Source organism: Saccoglossus kowalevskii, chromosome 1, assembly GCF_978046115.1.
Source record: "Saccoglossus kowalevskii chromosome 1, keSacKowa6.1, whole genome shotgun sequence".
NCBI lineage: Eukaryota > Metazoa > Hemichordata > Enteropneusta > Harrimaniidae > Saccoglossus > Saccoglossus kowalevskii.
Genome location: NC_140641.1, coordinates 13,706,962 through 13,727,300, shown reverse-complemented (window position 1 = coordinate 13,727,300; position 20,339 = coordinate 13,706,962). Strand labels below are relative to the sequence as shown.

General features: G+C 34.8%; 1 protein-coding gene across 3 annotated transcripts; it reads left to right on the top strand.

Moving 5' to 3' along the window:
* Window positions 1-1,507: 1,507 nt before the first annotated feature.
* On the top strand, window positions 1,508-19,046 carry LOC100378721 (programmed cell death protein 10-like). Of its 3 annotated transcripts, none has more exons than XM_078010209.2 (5): window positions 1,508-1,863; window positions 4,695-4,869; window positions 9,035-9,161; window positions 9,830-9,920; window positions 15,989-19,046. In XM_078010209.2, the coding sequence occupies exons 1-5, from the start codon at window positions 1,783-1,785 to the stop codon at window positions 16,154-16,156; spliced, it is 642 nt and encodes a 213-aa protein (XP_077866335.1). In that variant the 5' UTR covers window positions 1,508-1,782; the 3' UTR covers window positions 16,157-19,046. The 3 variants fall into 3 exon arrangements, with proteins under 3 accessions (XP_077866335.1, XP_077866334.1, XP_077866336.1); XM_078010208.2 differs by having other exon boundaries at window positions 15,986-19,046; XM_078010210.2 differs by lacking the exon at window positions 15,989-19,046 and adding an exon at window positions 12,336-14,469.
* Window positions 19,047-20,339: the final 1,293 nt, after the last annotated feature.

Below are 20,339 nucleotides of genomic sequence, written 5' to 3'. Positions count from 1 at the left end.
TGGAGCGATCATACCTGAAGCGACTGATAAGATCAATGCGCCGCTAACGGTTTTCCCTCCAGGACCTGGTGAGACATTGCACATTTATATGATATCCGATACAAGTGCCCGGGTACAAGAGTTGAAGACTCTATTTTACCAATGTCGAGAATGCCACTGTTTGTTTTATTTATTTTCAAGTTTACTGTTGTTGGGAATCTCACTTTGACGTAATTCTAAATTATACTTGGAATGTAGTAATTAAAATATCAAGCGAGATTTCGGCATGTTATGCCAGTTCAAATCTGTTTTCAGCGGTTGTCCAAGTTCGATGTGACAGGATTTGTAACATCCGATAGTACGTTGTTAGTACAACTAACGGAATCAATTAGTTTAATATTCTACGACATTGTGAAATAGACGATATGTATGTGATATTAAAAAGTTGTGTAAAAGCATGTCTCCGTTGAGAATGACGCACAGCAAGATGAAGACCGATCATTTACAAATATAATTATTTTTCAAGCGAACAAAAAATGTCATACCTAGAATGTGGTCCGATCCCTGTGGCACTACAGTGTGTGCGTTGCCAACTTGACCGCGTGACTGATTTCTCTTGCAGGCGTTCACTATATGTTAATATATTTACAGTCACTTTAAATTGACAGTTTGACTATGTAAGGCAAACTTTAATTCCCCTTCCTGTAGCGAATACTTGATTTTTTTTTATTATTTCCTATATTACAGGTTTTCTTATTTATCAGTTTTCTTTGTCAATGGATGTAATACATGTATTTTGCTGGGCTGTGTATTGCTTTGGGTTAATTGGTTGAGGATTTTATGGACCAGTTTGGGTATTTCTGTACTGTTTTGGCCCGTTCAAATTTCTTGTGGATTATGAATTGCCTAAATAATCTTGAGTGCTCTTTGATTAATACCCCACTCTATGTACGCATGAGCACACACACAAAAACAGTCCGTCCCCCAAGTACTTCACAAATCATGTGACATTGCCTATGATAATCTGCTCCAAAAATGTCTAACGCAACCGCCCACCCACTCAGATAACAGTTAATTCCTCTAATCTTTTCCGCGTGAATAAAAAGCCTCCAGGAACTTCGCAAATCACGCCTATAATAATCTCCTCCAAAACTTCTAACCCAAGGACAAAATAGTATGCACAGAAACAGTTTAAATATTAACCCTAATTTAAAATTTTAGACAATAAAAAGGTACATATATTATAACTACAATGTAATACATACCATTTTCAAAATGTATTCTTTGCGTTGTTACATACTTATAATTATATTGGACAATTTATGAAATTTTCAATGTCACTCCAGGCTTCTCCGTTAAAACAACTGTATATTTTGTACCGGTTCAGTCGTGTAATTTTGGTAGGTTTGATGCGTTGCTATGAAAGTACGTCGGTTCAACTGAAACTCAATCTCAATACCACACTACTGAATGCGGTCATTTTAAAACGAGGCCTTGCCCTTCGACCCCATTACGCCCCACCCTGTCCGCCATCTTGTTTTGATAAACCGAGAACGACGACGATGGCTGGTGGGGTTTGTTCAGTTTGTGGCTAATATACTCTCCGGACCAATAACTTGTGCCGAAGAACTGTCACATGATTAATGCCCAGTGGACTAGATAATTAATCTTGTCCATTAGTTTGGGTATTAATTGGGCGACGAGGGATATTTTTATTTGTTTTTAATTATTTTGAAACCCAGCTTGCACCTGACTTTTGGGATTTCTGTATCTGCGATATTCCACGGACTTTTAACTTAAAATATGACCATGGAGGACGACAACGACGCTTCATCGGTGGTATCACTACCTCTACATGTAGTAATTTTCCCAGTTTTAGACGAGGTAAGAGTTTCCATAGCGAGTATCGTTCACTTTCTGGGTCACTGCATATTATGTGGTGTTAGTGGTATGCGTAGGCAACAAATCTTGTCAACACATAGACCGGCGGTTTACTTCCTTGTGCGTTGATAATGCGCTGCGTATCGACTATGCTAAGACTGGTGATAACCATTTGGCTGTTTTGTTCTCAGAACTATTAGCTACATTAATGCTCCCGTGTTGACAGCTTGACAGCTGTGGAGGTTTGTACATGGCAGGGTAGCGACCTAGACCTATCGGCGCGACAGTTCTACAATGTTAGAGAGCATTAAAACAATTATTTTTTACTGGTGTCGTTGCTGGACAGACTTGAAATAACGTTTGCAGAACATAAGATATTATGGCTGCATGAAAGTCTAAAAGTAACCGTTTTGAAAAACCCTCTTGTATTTTTTGTTCGTTTTTTTTTTTTTTTTTTTTTGCATTCTGGGTTTGTTTTGTGAAATTTCCCTCTAAAAAAATGTATATATATTTGACTTTTAAAAATTTACATTAATATAATAATATTTTTTCTACATGTATATTCAGTATGAATTTAACCCCAATGCAATTGTATACTAGTGCTCTCAGCACAGTAGTTTGAAAAATTAAATTCAAGTCCGAACTCCCTTGAATCTGAAAACCACAAATTAAGTTGATGCAAGTAATTAAATTTTCGCTGATTTATCATAAATTTTATGAAAACTGTAAATAAAAATTCTAATTCTCCAATTCTTTGGATGGCATTCTGGGGGTACATGTATTGCTAGACTGGTGTATAATTTAACCTTTTAGCATGATTTAACCAAACATAGCATAATATCTTTGTTGGTTGCATTATGGATATAGTCAAAACAGTCACACAGTTCTGATCACTAGCAGGTGTCCTATAATTCCTGGCTGAATACTATCCAACCATAAACATGTCACTGTCCTCATAACATTATATTTTGCTCCTTACACTTACACAATACTGTAACCATTGAAGTTTCTAATTTGTTGCTAGAACTTAATAGTAAAAACTCAAGATAAAAATAAAAAAGAGTGTATTGAATGTTGTTTAGCTTTGCTGAAGAAGACCATCTATGACCGTCCCCATAAACCTGTGTGTGATCGTGTTAGGAAATGCTGTATTTGACCTCAGTTAAATTGAATGATTTGATTGTGTATGCCAAGGAGTCAGATTCCTCAGTCGGCATTCATGTAAAAACATCTCAAATCAATTCCAACTTGAAACCACAGTCACTCTACTAGGAGGGTTAGGAAGCTGCGCTATTGTTAAAAGGTGTGACTGAGCAGCTTCTGAGAACTTGCGCTGGTCTCAAAACTATGACGTAATTGTCATCGGAGGGCGCTATTTTTCTATTCATTGCGTTCGATGTTGCTCGAGACGACTGTGAATTTTTGAAATTGTGCTTTATTTTTACATCAAACTACAATCTCAACTGAACTATGACTAGGAGTGATGTTGTATTTTACAGATGAGCGTTCTTTTGCAATCTTGAAGATGCTTTACTTGAGAAAAACGGTGTTTTGTCGACAGTCTCTTTGTCTCGATCTCTAACAGTCTTTCGGTCCGTAAAATAAACCCCTCGCTCAGTTTAGAAACAATTTTATTGCTAAAAACATTGATGTCTGCATACCTTTACAATATTCCTTTGTCCATTCTCGCTATTTTTGTGTGTTTTTTATAGTCACTTATAGAGACTGCGAAATTTTGCATGTTTACGTCGTCTATGGAGGTGGTCGTCATGTTGCTTTATTGCGTGGTTTTCAATGGAAGTAATCGGACGAAAGAAAATTGTTGATTGTTGTGTTTTCATATCCCTCCATTCGCTTTATTTGACGACTGATACAAAACCCGTTCAGCTGTATCGGTGCTACTAGTCATATTTAGTTTCGTTTGAACATTTTTTTGTGAACGGTTTATTTCAGCATGTTCGCACTGCTTTTTGATTCAGTCAAGACAGGGTCGAGACAGGGTAAAATACCCGGACGTTAATTTTTGTGTGGGAATTTTTTGGGAGATTTACTAATGTAGTATTCTATTAACTATTAATAATTTCAGAATGCCACACAAGACAGCAAGATTTTCTCAGAGGAAAAACGTGTATATACAAAGCATGTTTATTTCCGCGTTTGAGACTGCTCTTCGATGAAAGGGTAAAGTGCCATGTATTGCAATGCTTTGTGGGGGAAAATGACGCAACTCTCGCACTGTCTCATGATTTATTGCACGTTTTCCGTCGCTAATGCTATATTAATGACTTCTTAGCTCGTTAACACCTCTTTTGTTTCAATGTTTATAGAGACGAGGGTAGTTACAATAGAATGACGCGGCGCTTCCTAACCGTCCTAGTAGAGTGACTGTGTTGAAACCAATAGATTTAAACATCTTATCAGATCCTATCAGATTAACTGATGAAATATGCATCTTTGTGTTCCATTTACCATGTATCAGAGCATGTACAACATGTATCAGAGCATGTCGACAAGGAATACAGGTTTATTGTGGAACTTCTGGCATAATGAGACAACGACCAAATGAATGAACCTTGGCTGGCGAATATGATAATGCTGAACCAAAATTAAGACACATGGAGTAAAATATCCATGCTACACATACACACAGCACCAGTTTGCGTATTATGCAATATGCGATGACATGCATGTATTGTGTGCACTTATTCGATATCTCAATGGTGAATTTGGCTCAGTATTATATTTACAATTATTGGAAAATAAAATAAAACAAAATAACTTTTGATTTATCTACCTTTGCCAATGTGCTTCATAATAATCTTTGTGTTTTGTAGCTTCAGAAGACTGATCTATCTGCAGCTCAAACATTGAGGGCTGCATTCAATAAAGCAGAAAAGGGCAACCCCGGATTAACTCAGGACTTGATTGCTGGCATTATACAGTCTACAGATACAAAAGATATTAATTTATCTGAAAGCCTACTTAGATTAGCTGCATATGATTGTGAAGGTAATTTTTTTTTCATTATTATTTTCTATTCATTGCAGTAGTTATTTGTACTTTTGTTTTTATCTATTTGTAGTGCATGTAATTATATTAATAACTGAGCAGTGTCTGCGGTCAAACTATGTAACATTTTCCAGAATAAAATAAATCAATTTGTGGTTGAATTTTATTAGAGAAGTGCTGTATATTACCCTAATGTAAACCGTTTAATTTGCACTGCTATTTGACGATTTTATGGAATTCATGTAGACAAAGTTTTGCAAAAGTCGCTCACATTCCATTTCCACTGCAACAAAATTTCACACTTTTCACAGACTTGCAAACTTTTTTTTTTAAATTTGTCTCTTGTGATATTAAAACGGTTTACAGTACAGTAATCTGTTTTGACTTGGGTATTCTGAAGGCAGTCAGTACTGCTACAGTACATAGTGGTTTCTGCATTGATCTCGTTATCAAATGTAGTCCAAATTCTTCTAAGCGTTAACCCCTACCCTGGGTGAGTGTGTGCCAGCGACTTAACCGTAATTCATTTACTGATGGATATGACTTGCGGTAACCTTTGTTATAATAGTCTACAGGTGCTTGTGTTCGACCGGACCTGGTTGACTCTGCAATAGGGCATTAAATTACAATAATGTAATTGCTGTAATAAAATGCACTATATGTACCCTCAGCTCTTGTACCTTTAATAAAAACATTAAGACAATGTAACATTCGATGCTGGAAACATGTTTGGCACAAAAAATATTAATAAAAAAAATGTTTTAACCTTAAAGCTTGGTAGTCGTCGCACTGCGCATGTGCGACATTTGTGTTGATAAACATTGATTTTCCCACAATCTAATGCGCTCTTCAAATGGAAATCACAAGTATGAGGTTTGACCTGGGCGCGACTTGTACTGATTACTGCCGGTGACTCCTTCGATGCCTTCCAATAACATGAAAATTGCCTAATTAAAGCTTGGAAACGTTTCATTTCATACTCGTTGATCTTTGCAACAGTCAAAGTGGCCATCTTTGTTTATATGAGACCCATATATCTCGCACATGCGCAGCGCAACGACTACCGCACTTTAACAATTGTCTGTAGTAGTACATGTAACATTCTTATATTACACTGGTATACTACGGTACACATAATTTCCCAGTTGAAACTGCTGAGATTAAAAGAAACTATAAAGGTGTAACTCAGGGGAAATTTTATATCAGTGAACATTTAATTGAAATCATTAAGATAGGAAGTCGTATTTCATGAAAATTGATGTGTAATGCGATAATAAAGACCTATACTGACAAGGCAGTCAGGTGGGTCATCAAAGGCAATATTTTTTTGGCTTCCATGCAATTGCATTTTTATTCATGGTTTACAAATACACATGTAATTAGTTTTCACATCACCTACTTCTTGTGTTTAGTTCACTTGGAAATACAATTGGAGATCCTGTGTAAATTGTATACATAATTCTGTGAAATTGCAACAATAAATAGAATATAATTCTGGCATCTCTTCTCATTAACTTTTACCATAGCTGACGCACAGATAATGTGTTCAAATCACAAATAATCTGCTTTGTGTTTTAAAAATATAGCAAATGCAATTTTGTCATTTTTGACAACTGTCAATATTGCCAGTATGTTGATAGTACTGTTACGTGGCAGGCCAAAATTCAGGGTTAACCTTTTATTAGCTCCGCTGTCATATGAGTGATTGCCCGTCGTTATCCGTGTCAACTTTTTTCTTTTTTGACTCCTTGAAAACTACAAGCCTTTATTGCATGGATAATTGGTGTATATGTACCTTGGGCAGACCTCTTAGATTTGTTCATTTTATGATGATATCTTCAATTATCTAATTTTAATGAATATATTTGAATTCTTGTTAAAAACCTGTCTGATTGCTTTGATGTTATACATGTAGGTATTTCAGATAGACCTCTCTCATATTTGTTCATTTTCTTCAGTTCTTTAATTAAAATGTGCATTGCTAACAGCAGAGCTATCTCAGCCGAGAGGCTGCTTGTTCAAATATATCATGATTCAGTTATACCATTTTACATATCTGTATGTTGTGTTACAATGTAGATGCATTGAAAATTATATTGCAGCAATGTAATTTGTCAAACAGTAATTCATACTGCATCATCTGCTAGATCATTGCAATGAATTGTATTGACAAAATATACTCTCTGAAAAACATATTTTTGGTAAAGCTGTAAGAATGATTCTCCCATTCCTCAAAATCTGCTCTTGCATATCTGACTCTTTTTTTCAAAACACAGCACATGGTATGCGACTACCAGTACACGTCAAAACAAAAGCAGTCAGATGTGCATTCAAAGGAATCAGCAGCTTCACGACTGATATTTATCAAATGGAGCAACAACTGTCGGTTTTACACTCTACACTAGCTGTGGGTCCATTGCTCTTCTTTTGTTTCGGTCTTTAGTCTCTGTTGTGGTATTTTAGTCATTTCTGGTATATTTTGTGTTATTAAATTTGTTATTTTCAAATATTAGGATTTTTATTGACACAGAAGAGCTATGTTTCTTTTGAAAGACCTTCAAAACACAAACATATATACGTGTAAGGGTTAAATGCTATAAGTATAAAGTACAGTACAAGTAACTTTGTTGAACAGTACATCATTACTATGACAACAGTCACCGCTTGTAATGAAAATTATACACATAGCACTAACAGACCCCCCATGTACATTGTATCGATTACGAAACCACTACCACCTCACCCCCATTTACAACCAAATACTGAGTCATTTTTCATTACAAACCACCTTGTATGAATTAGCTTCACATTGACTTGATTGTGGGTTCTGCGAATAACCACAACACTGGAGTTATTCGTGGCATTTATAATGGTGACCTAGATATTTTATTTAACCCTTATTCTGTCAGCCCCATGTACTTTGACTTGGCCAGATAAGAGTTAATTGCCATACGCTAAATTTAATCGCCATGGTGACCAAAATGAATGCAATCTACCAAAATGGATGCAATCTAGAGGGCCAGCAAGCACTATGTATGTTTGATAATAGGATTCAGCATTGGTTCAGTAACAATATTTAAAATAAGCATATCTGTTTTTCTCAATGGTGATATCGATGACTGTACTCCGAAATATGAAACTATAAATCATATCCTGTTCATGTGTAATTGCAATGTTACTGGTAGTAGCACTGGTCTAGTGTATTATAACTGTATTTTAATAGCTGAAACATCATTCATCACAAAAGATTGCCCATGGATGATGCCAGGTTTGATGAGAATTTCACACACACAGCCGTGTCATTCCAATGGAGCTTTGTAGAAATCTGCCAAAAAAATAACACTGACACTCAAGTTGTGCCGATGTTGGATATTCAAATAGCTATGTACTCCCAAAAAATAAAAAATTGCAAGTTCATTGTTAGATTAATTTACATGCAATTAGAAATTAAAAATATGTAACCAAGAGCTTCATCGATCGTGCAAGCTTGTTACTGAAAGAGTCGAGGCAGCTATCCGTACATGTATATTGCGGCAATGAACTTTCAACCTTTCGAAAAACATGAAGCCGGAGTCATCCAAGCGATACTAATTCTATCCATGTTGACAGAGAAAAATTATTTGATCTTTAATCTTTGCTTTAAAGCAAATGCTTGTTAATGACTTCCTTGCTATGTTTTTTGCATAAAAAGTTAGAGCATGAATTATAAGGATACAAATTTAAATTATTTTCATTATTTTACATTTTACCCTACTAGTATTTTATTTTTTAATGAATCTGAAGCATGAATTAATAGTGACCCTGGCAGTACATACACATTTATCCTTATGTAACGATGTGACATGCTTGCATGGTAAGCACTTCATGATGATTACGAACATTCTCCAGAGTTCTGAATCTTTTGGTCACTGCTGCAAATTTTCTCTGAAAGTGGATTATAGTTTTTACATTTTGTACTGGACTCAAAGCTCAGTATGCATCAAAAATCTCTTTTTTTATTAATTATACAGCCATCGATTTCACTTAATCTAAATTTCCAAATTACTGAGACAATTTTCTGAGATCCTACCCCAGTGAGAATACTCCTCTTTGCCATATTTGATTATGGTGATGTGTCCTGCAATTAATTCAATCAGATAAACTTTCTTTCTTTACTTTCCCACAGAATACACTCTCACAAGACCAGAACCAGAATTCAAGAAACTCAACCAAAGAGCCCGATCTCTCAAAATGATTTTGAGTAAAATACCTGATGAAATAAATGACAGGTCCAAATTTCTACAAACCATAAAGTAAGTATGGGTGAAATATTTACATTATAAAATAAAATATCTTTATCCTTATTAGCATCCAGTCTTAAAAGTATTTATTTCATCATAAACCTTTATACTGCAGGTTGATTTATTCGTAGCACAATTACTGCCAATTACTTTAATGAAATTTATTGGTCATTCCATGGATGTGTAGTTGTATTTTCTCAGCGAACATTGATCTTTTCACCACTCATTTTTCATCACAAACTCACAAAATAGTTTGGTTTAGTCTGAAAGAAAAAGTGCAGACAAATTTGTGCATGAAAGTCTGGTGGTGAAAATACACTGCAGTGTAAGAATAGTGAGAATGTTTGGCATTCATCTGAACTAGTGAAGCTGACATATGAAACTCACCAGAATTTCACAGATCACATCCCACTATGTTGTTAGGGACTTGAATAACTGCAAAAAATAATCCTGATGCATACTCTGTTATGTCAGGCAGTGTTTTGTCAGCTGTCTGGCTGTTATGGCAAAGGGTTATATTAAAATGCATTCAACGCAGATTGGTTTGAATAATAATTTCACAGTGGCACTATTGGATATACACAACCTCATGGTGGGCCATACACCTTAGTCGTATCACATATACATGTAGCTGAGTTGTTTTTCCATGAACTTCATTATTACATATTTTACCTCTGCAGAGATATTGCCAGTGCTATTAAGGATCTTCTTGATTCAGTAAATGAAGTTTTTAAAAAACACCATGCATTTCAGCTCAATGAACATAAGAAGGTAGGTGTTTTTTCTTCTGAACTGCCTACTGTTAATGCTTTTAATTTGACTTAAAATATGATCCTGTCTATGTTTTATTGCACATTGGCATGTGCTTGTAGATGTTATGTATTTGGCACGAACAGTTGTAATCTTACCAAGATCTGATTGGTATGCGTATATACTAGATGTGTGTGGGAGATTTTCCCCTTGTGTTTCTAGAGAACTTGCTATCAATTTGTGTAGAAATTAACTATCAAGCCTCACACTGAGAAAAGATATTGAAAGAACTATATTTTGAGATGATAAAATTGTTACATGTAGCAGTATCTTTGTTGACCAGCTCCGTAACTGACTTCCCAAAGTCATCGTCAATTGATGGTTAACACCAACACCTGCTGAAAGCCTCCATCGATATTCTAAAAAAATCGGAAAAATCGGCATCAGCAGTCGATGTGTTAATACGTAATGTTAGGGCTATATTGACTAACCATCTGCGTTAGAGACTGTGGCATTTTAAGTGCGTTTTGTTTGGAGACGTGTCATGATTGTTTGTAGATACGGATGGTATTGAAGATAAGGGAAGTAATATCAGCAATATAGGGCGAGGGGGGTCACTTTTAGTATGAATACGTGTTAGTTGATTGCCAGCACCTGTATGACGCATTGCTTGTATTAAATACATGTGTAATGCATGTATTCTGGGATGCATGGTTTTAGAACTGTCAGTCAACTGACAAATGTGTTGGGTCTGTGTATTTTATCGCTTTGCTCATTGGGTGTGGCAAGGTTATGAATGTACATGTAATGTGTCATGTATGTGTGTGCTGTATTATCAGTGGCTCTTACCATGCAAATTTTGTTTACAGTCTGTACTATTCTCTCAAATTATGTCAATTTCTTTGAAGTTTGGGGAAAAAAATTGTGGTAGATTTCGATCTCTTTTTCTGTAACAGGATGTCAGTTATACAGAATGTCTTTTGTATGTGTCGTGATAAAGAGATTGGTATTTGTAGGACTTCTAAGAATATGAACATTCCCACACACTTCATATCAGGGGAATAGATTTTTATTCTGTAAGTCTTTGAAAGATTTCCATCGTATCTCGTGGCATTGATTAAAAGAGCTGTCCATTGCAGTGCCACTCATACAATTCAGACTTTGAGATAATGGGCATGTAATGTTGAGTCTGTGTATAATGTATGTAGAACTACTTGTTGTAATGTACATGAAATGTGATGCACACTTTATGATGTACATATCAATATGTATAACACATATACAATGTAGCATGTTAAGAATGAGATGCACTTTTTGATTAAAACTTGATTTACTTATATACATGTACACACATCCATGCTATTTTGCTGTGAAATTTTGAATTTCTATTTTCAGTAGAACATGCACAAACTGGTCAAGAATGCTATTCTTTTTTTAAAAGATGTCAATTTTTAGGACTTATTTATATAACTGTACAGGTCACGCTTAATTCATAAGGTCTGCAAACAAACATCCATCTATACAAGGAATTTCTCCACACAGTTTTTGATACATAAATTTTGACTAAAAATTAAAAATATGAATTTCTTAGGTGTTAATTCCATTTGAAAATAGTATGGTGGTTTTTGTACTGACGGGGTGATTTCTGTTTTATTTCTCGGCACTCAACAAGAAATTCAATTTGAAATGGCTTCAATGCAACTTTTCAACTACATATACTCCTGAATTTATGTTACTCTGAACGGCATCTTCAATTTTGAATTGATTCATTGATTGTTTGTTGTTTTTAGATAACCAATACAACCTTATTCCAACCAAATTATTCTTTAATTAAAATAACTTAAAATATGATCCTGTCTATGTTTTATTGCACATTGGCATGTGCTTGTAGATGTTATGTATTTGGCACGAACAGTTGTAATCTTATCAAGATCTGATTGGTATGCGTACTAAGATGTGTGTGGGAGATTTAGTCCAACCAAATTATTCTTTAATTAAAATGGTTTAGTCATATCCAGCTTTCTGAATATAAAATTACATGTCTTGAGTATCATGTATATTATTTATATTCTATAAGCCCATTTAATAATTGTCATTATAAAGGTGCATATCTCATTGTTAATGTCAGAATTTCTCCAAAATGATACGATGACTCTTGTGTACAATGTGTATACAGTGTGTATGAACATAACTGTCGTCCAGTATTAATATATCTGTTTGTGATTGACACCAGTATGTATGACCACACTTGTGACATAATACCCACAGACAGACAGTCAGTCAGTTTGACAACCTCCCCCATCTTTTTATCACTGGGGGAATGAGACAGACTAGTTAAACTGCTTGCAAACTGATGCTGGCGTGGGTCAGTGAATGTTTGACTGCAAATTGTAGCATCGCATTTTAATAATAATAAAAAATGCTTCTTTTTTTCAGTGCATAACTCAGTTTGTAAGCCAGCTGGAGATAATTATACCTGCTTTGCTTGCTTTATCATCCGTGAATGTTGATTGACCTGCATAATTTCACTAACTCTATAACCAATACTGAACTACAAATGGAAAAAGAAAAAAAAAAAATACGCTTTATTTGTGACTAATGCTTTCCTTTCCTTTTCCTGTTTAATTCACTCACTGTCTACTGCTACTGTGTGGCTTCACATGTTCAGCTGGTAAGTGGGTTTCTGGCTGCGTTTTCACATCGTGTTTTATCTTTAGTCTTTCTTCTTGCAATACGTATACATGTGAGAAAAAAATGAATACATAACTGTATGCTGCTGCAATTGCGCATATATAGCCCCTGTTTGAGGTCGCTGTGGGATCTGTTGGCAACCATCCAGTGTTTGTATATCTGCTATATATACATTTATGTATATAAGTCTGCTCACGCACATCACATCACGTGTTTCCCTTACAAACCTGATTACCCGGTAATCAAAAACACAGCACCAAATCTATAAAATTAGATTTGAAAAACTTTCTGTTTATTTAAAGCGTGGTAGTCGTCGCACAGCGCGTGTGTTCGAATTTCATGTAAATAAACGATGTATTTTACATACGTTGTATACATCGCTATGAGTCCCATATTGAACAGGACGCGACACAACGACTGCCGCCCTTTAACACTTTGAGTGTAAAAAGTCTTCTTTTTTTTTAACCATCACAAATGTTACTAAACCAACTGATTTTTATATAATTTTTTTCAAAATTTGGATTAAGACTTGTAGCTATTTGGTGCCACTTGTCCATTTGGTGCAGAATCAATAAAAAAAAAAATGGAAACTACATAGAAACAGGTAAAATGTTACAACAAAATGTATGGCACTCAAGGGGTTGATGTGTTGCGTTGAATAATCTCATTTATATGACGTACATACTCTGAATGACATGAGTGAAATAGTTCTCTTAGTTGAGCAGCTGTTTCTAACAAGATTTGTACATATTAGCAGCACTTTGTCTGTGGGGCCTACATAACTAGTATTCTGTGTGTATAATATGTGTATTATAAGCTTAGGATTATACTAAACCTAATCATCTCATGTTTTTAAATATTTCATTTTTAATTCAGTATTCCATGCATGTATATAGCATATGTGTGATTAATACAAAATGTATGTTCATGTTGTAACTAATGATAAATGTGAGATCAGTCATTTGACAGTAATAAAACAAGGTGGTGTGCAGAGATAAATAGTTCTCTTTTTTTGTATTTTTCATACTAAATCCTGCGTGCAGTTTTCATCCTAAATTGTTACTAATCAATAAATATTTCTGAGTGAGTGTCCCTAATACATTCAATAATCAATTCAGTTACAGTCAAACCTGTATACACCTGTATATAAAGACCACCTACCTATAATGAACACTTTTAGGTCGCCCCAGGCATAACCTATGAGCAACCTGTGTATGAAGACCACCTGTCTTGTGCGACCACCCTTTCAGCAATACTTCTGCAGATTCACCTTTGTTTGATAATTAACATTTTGTTTATAATTAAAAATAATTTTAAATTTCCTCAAGTCAAACATATTTAGTTTTGATTTACTCACATAAATATGTTTTTTGTTTCAACAATACTATCTCATTATTTTCATGACAGATGTCAAACGTGTGAGTTGCATAGTGATTCATATTAAAAGTAGTCTAACTTTCATATACAATGGAAGCTCTATTGATTTGATCTGAAGCCTTCAATAGCTGAGAAAGCAACTAGGTATTTAGTTTATTTAGTTGGAAAAAACAAAGAAAAAAAATTCATGGTGCAAGCAGTCATGTCTCGCATCTTAATATTAAAACACAAAATAAACAGCTGTGAGACTCCTGTTTCAGACTTATTTTGCAAAACATCCAAAAATGTTTATCTTAGTGTGACTGCAAACCATGGTATATCATTTGCTTCATTCTTTGTTAATTTAATCTTTTAGGCAAATAGTGACAGACCTAAATCAATGTTTATACAAACATTGTTATATTTAAGGTACACTCTGACATCAGATTTTTTGAATGAAGATGAATCGTTGTGAATCCAAATCGTTGCAAATGAAATTGGATAAAATGGCATGCACAAATAATCACCAACCATTTTGGACACACTGAAAATCAATATATATTTCATATTTGCTGCAATTTGTTCAAAAGCATCAAATATTTTGTGTAATATTTTTAAGATGTCCCAATGTACTTGTACCATTTACAGTATTGCAGTCATATTTTCACCTGCACTATATACCCCTTCTACTCAAATGACTGATCTCTGATTTATTAGATTCCTTTGAAATTTGTATGAATATTAATGTAATTATAATATACATGTAGTGATAATTAAATTATTTTCTCAAATGTAGCATCATTTATGCGTTTTAGAAATCTTTTATTTGTGTGAAGTGTCTTTTTAAAATATTTACTTTTATTTTTTAGTAATATGTCGTCAATTGTCACCCATACATGTATTGTCCAGTACCATAGATATTGATCAAGACTAGTGGGCAGGGCCTATTCAAACTTGACTCGAGGGGAATATCGCACTCCGTGTAATGCTTGTACATCATCAAGAAACTACTATGTTTTCATGTATGGGGGGAAGGATGGAAATTCATGGTAGTGATGCTAGAGCTAGAGTTTGGAAGAACCTTGGTTAAGGTCCACAGGCGCTTGTGTTCGACCAGCCCTGGTTGATGCCAGGATAGCACATTAAAATTGCCATTTGATAGAGATATGGCCACACGGCCCTGCCGTGTAGTCCCAAACATGAATATGACTTCTGTGGCAAAATGCACTGTGTCAGTACTTCCATACACCTGCTACAGTTAAGGTAGAAGCATACTCATAATTTTGGGGAAAGTTGTTATAAATCGCATGACAATGTTCATTGGTTTATTATGTAAAATCATCATGGAGCTGTTGTCCCATGGCACCATATAATAACATTTTTTTTTTGTGTGTTGCAGTAACATTTTGAGAAGCACGTTCTAATATTTTTCAAAACCCCAATTATCGAAATAATTTAGGACAACAAAAAGTCACAATATATGATTTTTTCAGCCTATTTCAACAGCTTACAAATTGAGATATGGCATAATATCCCTGCCATCTATCTACTAAAATACAAAATACATCTTTTTCTCAAAAAAAGTTGGGGGTCACCAGCTTAATTTTTAAGTCAATATCCTTATATTGCCCAGGAGTATAATTTATTGCAAAATAAATAAATTAATGCTGGGTATTTGCATAATTTATCATTAGGCTTCTACCTTAAGCTAAATTTGAATGCAGTATGATTTGTCAGAGAACAAAAAAAAAAAAACATTATTTTGGTAGGGTTAAAAAAAAAATTTTGGATTAAAATTTACTAGTAACCCAAACCCCCTGCCACTTCCCACCTCACACGCTTCCAGGGTCATCATTAGTTTGTAGGTTCCTACGTTTCTCACACCTAAATACAAGCCATTACATTATAATCACCATGTGTATATACCGGTATGTACATGTATATGTCTGAACATTGCCAGTATGTGCCCCCCCCCTCCCCTCCCCATCACAGTTCTACAAGTCTAATCCTTTTGAAAATTGCATTTTGTTCTGTTTCAGCAGATGTTGGAATACCAGAAGAAGGAGTTTGTCAAGTATTCAAAGAGCTTCAGTGACACACTCAAAGTTTACTTCAAAGATAGCAAAGCTGAATATGTATACATGAGTGCCAACCGACTCATTAATCAAACTAACACAATCCTAAAAACATCAAAGACTATTGGGCAATAATCTCTACTTGTATAATATCTTGTAAACAAATTTATTATAAAAAAAAAATGTATTTTTACCCAGATTTTGCATCTCAGATGGATCGTTAGAACACACAGCAACACTTGAAACTGGCAGTATATATAAATGTAGTTAAATCAAGTAGTTCTGATACGCATAGTTGTGTGTGCGGGTATATTGATAAAATATTTAAGTAACATTATATTGTTCAGTGTTATTATAATTAGACCATTTTAATGTTATTCTGCACCTTTTTTTTAAATAGAAAAAAACTAGACCGACCTAGTTATTCCTTGCTTTGTAATCCCTTTGTAATCCCTTAATATCTTGAGAAAACAGAAAATTGTTCCTACATGTGAGAATTGTTAACTCGTAGGGGATAATACTTTAACATGAAAATGACAAATGAATGTAAATGGGTCTGAAGACTTGCTTGATGTCAGTGCTGCATGTTCACTGTGAAAATTAGTCATTTGTTCCAGACCTCGGCCAACTCTTGGTTTGGTATGTGATTTCATTTGAAGGATTTTTATGAACTGATAATTCTCAGAGTTCAGCTTTAACAATATATGCATTGAACTGGACTGTTTTACTGAATTGGAGTTGTCTTGGTTTCATTACATTTATTTTCTAAGAAATTTTGATGTCATGATGCAAAGCTTGACAGTCATCACAATTCCTGATTTGGAATGACATCCCACACAAGCGTATACAGTGTATGTGGAATACATTTTACACCACGACTGTATTGTTTAAATTCTCAATTAGGATCCTAGTAATTAAAGCAGGAGGGTGGTCACCTGCACATGCGTGGGAATTTAGTCCCAAACGATAATAAACACACCCTAAAAGCGCAAAGGCTCATGAGTAGATGCTTGTTTGTAAACATTGACAGGCTATGGCCATCTGACGCATGCGCAGGTATCGGTAACGACTCCCCCGCTTTAAGTGATTTAAGTGGTTGTTGACTTTCAATATAATTCCTTGTTTTCATTTCATTCCAAATTAATTTCAAACCAGAGTATTGCTCATAGATTATAATCCAAAATTTCAAGCTGCAATGGGTTGTTGAAGAATGATTAACATTACCATTTTACATGTTATTTATTTTTCACAACAAAAAAGAATTCGCTACCCAATTTATTTATTTAGTCAGTTCGTTAACTAATCCGAGTTATTGCCACCAGTTAGTGCCACCCATGAGTTTCGCGCAAAACAATGAGATGTACAATCTGGGTAAAATCAATGCTGTATTTGCTCTAATAGAAGCACATGTAAACCAAAAATTGCATTTATTGTACGTTGGATGATATATTTTGACCATAGACACACCTCTATCACTTAAACAAGTTGTGCACTACTAATAGAGCAAATGTTGCCTTGTCTTCAATATTTTAATATATCTTTTATCTGCAGTGGGTATTGCCAATTTTATGGCCTAAATTTCATATGTTACAATTATAATATTATTTGAGTGTTGTAATTTTTGGGGCTTTTTTTTTTTAAATAGAAAAATATTGGGTGTATAATCAATGCCGAAGTTTAGATTTTTAATGGTTGTGACTCGGTTCATGTGTATTGTCCATGATACTATTAAAACTTTGTCCTATATCAGGTGTTGACTTGCCTGCTGCCTTCAACCCAATTCAATCAAGTTCGTCACTGTCAATATATCCTGCGTTTGAATTCACTGGCACTGACCACATCAAACCAGGAACAAATTCACCATACTGTGGAATTTACCTTCAATTCCCTTTTCTAACATTCCCATTTGTCTCTGTCACTGTCACAAATTATATTTCTAATAATGTCAAGTTGTACATTTATAAAACTTTGCCACCTTGCTCAGTTGTAACGATGTCATATCCTGTGTACAGCAGTGCATTATGGGTGCGATATAACTTTGATACTGTTGAAATGGGATTGAAATTAATCGTCTTCGAGGCAGTGGTCACAGTGAATGGATACCCATAATACTCTGCAGTAAACAGGATGTGATGTCAGGATGCAAGTCTCGTGCAAAAATTTATTTTGCTGCATCCTGTGAATACAGGATGTTCAGTTAGAGACAATGACTTCATTGATGCATTGCATTGTGGGATATAACCACAAGTTTAGAAGGCGTGAGTGACCTTGCCCCTCTAAATCTACCATAGTTCTTTTTTACTGCTTAGGGATGTCACGTAGTAAAATCATGTTGCTGAATGCACACAAAAAAAATTTTTTTTAAATAAATCATTTTTGGTTGACAAAAAATGAAAGACGTCCCACTTTGCCATTCACCCCTCTCTGATGCATTTAACCTGTGCAGCTGCTTTTATGAGAGAGAGAGAGGTGCTGAACCATTCCATACTAAAATCTCTTGCAGGCAAAAACTTTATGGGGTTATCAAGTATTACAATAATATTGTACCAATTTGTACTCTGATTTTATTTTATTCATCTTTGGATTTCAGTGTGTCAAATTTTTCAATTGTTTTTTTTTTTTTGCTGTTCATTTCATGTGACTGGTGATAAAGATTCAAAAAATGCAATTCTGGTTTGATTGTTTCTTGCCATAATTGTACAGACTCATTTTTCCTGCTTGTTCAGTACTCTGTTTTTATATACAATAGTGGTTGCTCCACAATCATTTGAGATAAACTATTTAGTTTAAGGGGGCGATGTGGTCATCTTGTGGTAATGGGACACCCTTTTAACACAATGTACATATGTTCAATCTTGTTTTCTCTAACATTCAAAAGAAAACCCGGTTTCCTATTTTTCTTGTGTACAAAACTTTCTGTCTCAAATTTGAAAAAAAAAAAAATTTATTTCAAATATATTTCCGTGATTTAAAAATGTTATACTTTTAGTGTTAACAGACAATAATAAATATTTTCTGAAATCCATTCTTGAGAGTTGACGTTGTTTATTGAGAATTCAGTAGATTCGCCATAATAAACTCCCTCATTCAGTATTAATGGGCACGTAGTGAGCTGGAGGTTGTCGGTACTTGCAAAAGATAACCATGCTCCAATATCAATGTCGTGACTGCTTTACTCTTTGACCATTCATATTCTAGAGCAGTCCTATTCACTCAATTCAACATATCAATTTTCGGATTCATTATAGTTAAATGTCTAAATTATGTCTGCATATATATAGTGGCATGTAATGGAGATTTTGAATTGTTGAGTTACAGACATCAAAGTTACAAAAATGACCACGCCCACTTGTGCCAGACCTTGTCTGAATTGTAACTATGTTCAATTAACAATTAACCAAACTTCGAGTTACGCTGCAATCTGTACGACTTGCGAACAACAAATAAACATGGATGTAGTTGAAAACTGATAGTATACATTTTATAGAGAACAAAATGGATACACAATACTTGTGGTGCAATATCCGTTCGTTTCATGATCCAATTCATGATGTTTGAATGGTTGCCATTTTAATGTTTAAAATGCATCAAAATCAAGCATTTCTGCCATTCTGGAACCAAATCGCAGTTGTGCATGCACAAATTTCATTTAAATATGGTCGATACATTGAGCGTAATATTAATTGACGCACAACATTTTCTCCCGATCGAATGCAAAATGGCCAAGTGGTGGTCATTTTGGTTTAATCTATTCTGACCAATTACATGCATGTTGAAATTTCAAATGTTATCCAAATAAAAATTAGTGCTAAGAATTGTCTGAAGTCAAGTATTTCTGTTTTCTAGAATCTTTGCGACTAGTGAGTCGTATCCGAATGGTGATACGTCAAGACTTGTAGGTATTTGCGTCTAGGCTGAATTTGAAACAATCTTGTACAACTAAATATGTCAAACTTGGGCATACATGCACTAACAATAACACTGCTTGATTGTTAATAACAATTACAGACACTCTGATTCACGTGTTATGTAAACAGTTTTGTTGAATATTGAAATTTATCACATCTCACTTTTGTTACGCATGCTGTGATTGGTTGAGATTCGGTCACATGACATTGAATAAATATTACATGGTATATTGCCCGCCAAGTGGATATTACATGGGTATATCACATGGATGACGTCACTGAAACTACTGCGCATAGCAAATTGTCGTTCGCTAGACTGGTGCTGCCCCGGCCGCTGTTTTCGGGGTTGCTTTCAAGGTTTTGAAGGAACTTTAGCCATCCGAAATAGACAGTGAATGTGCCAGAATGAA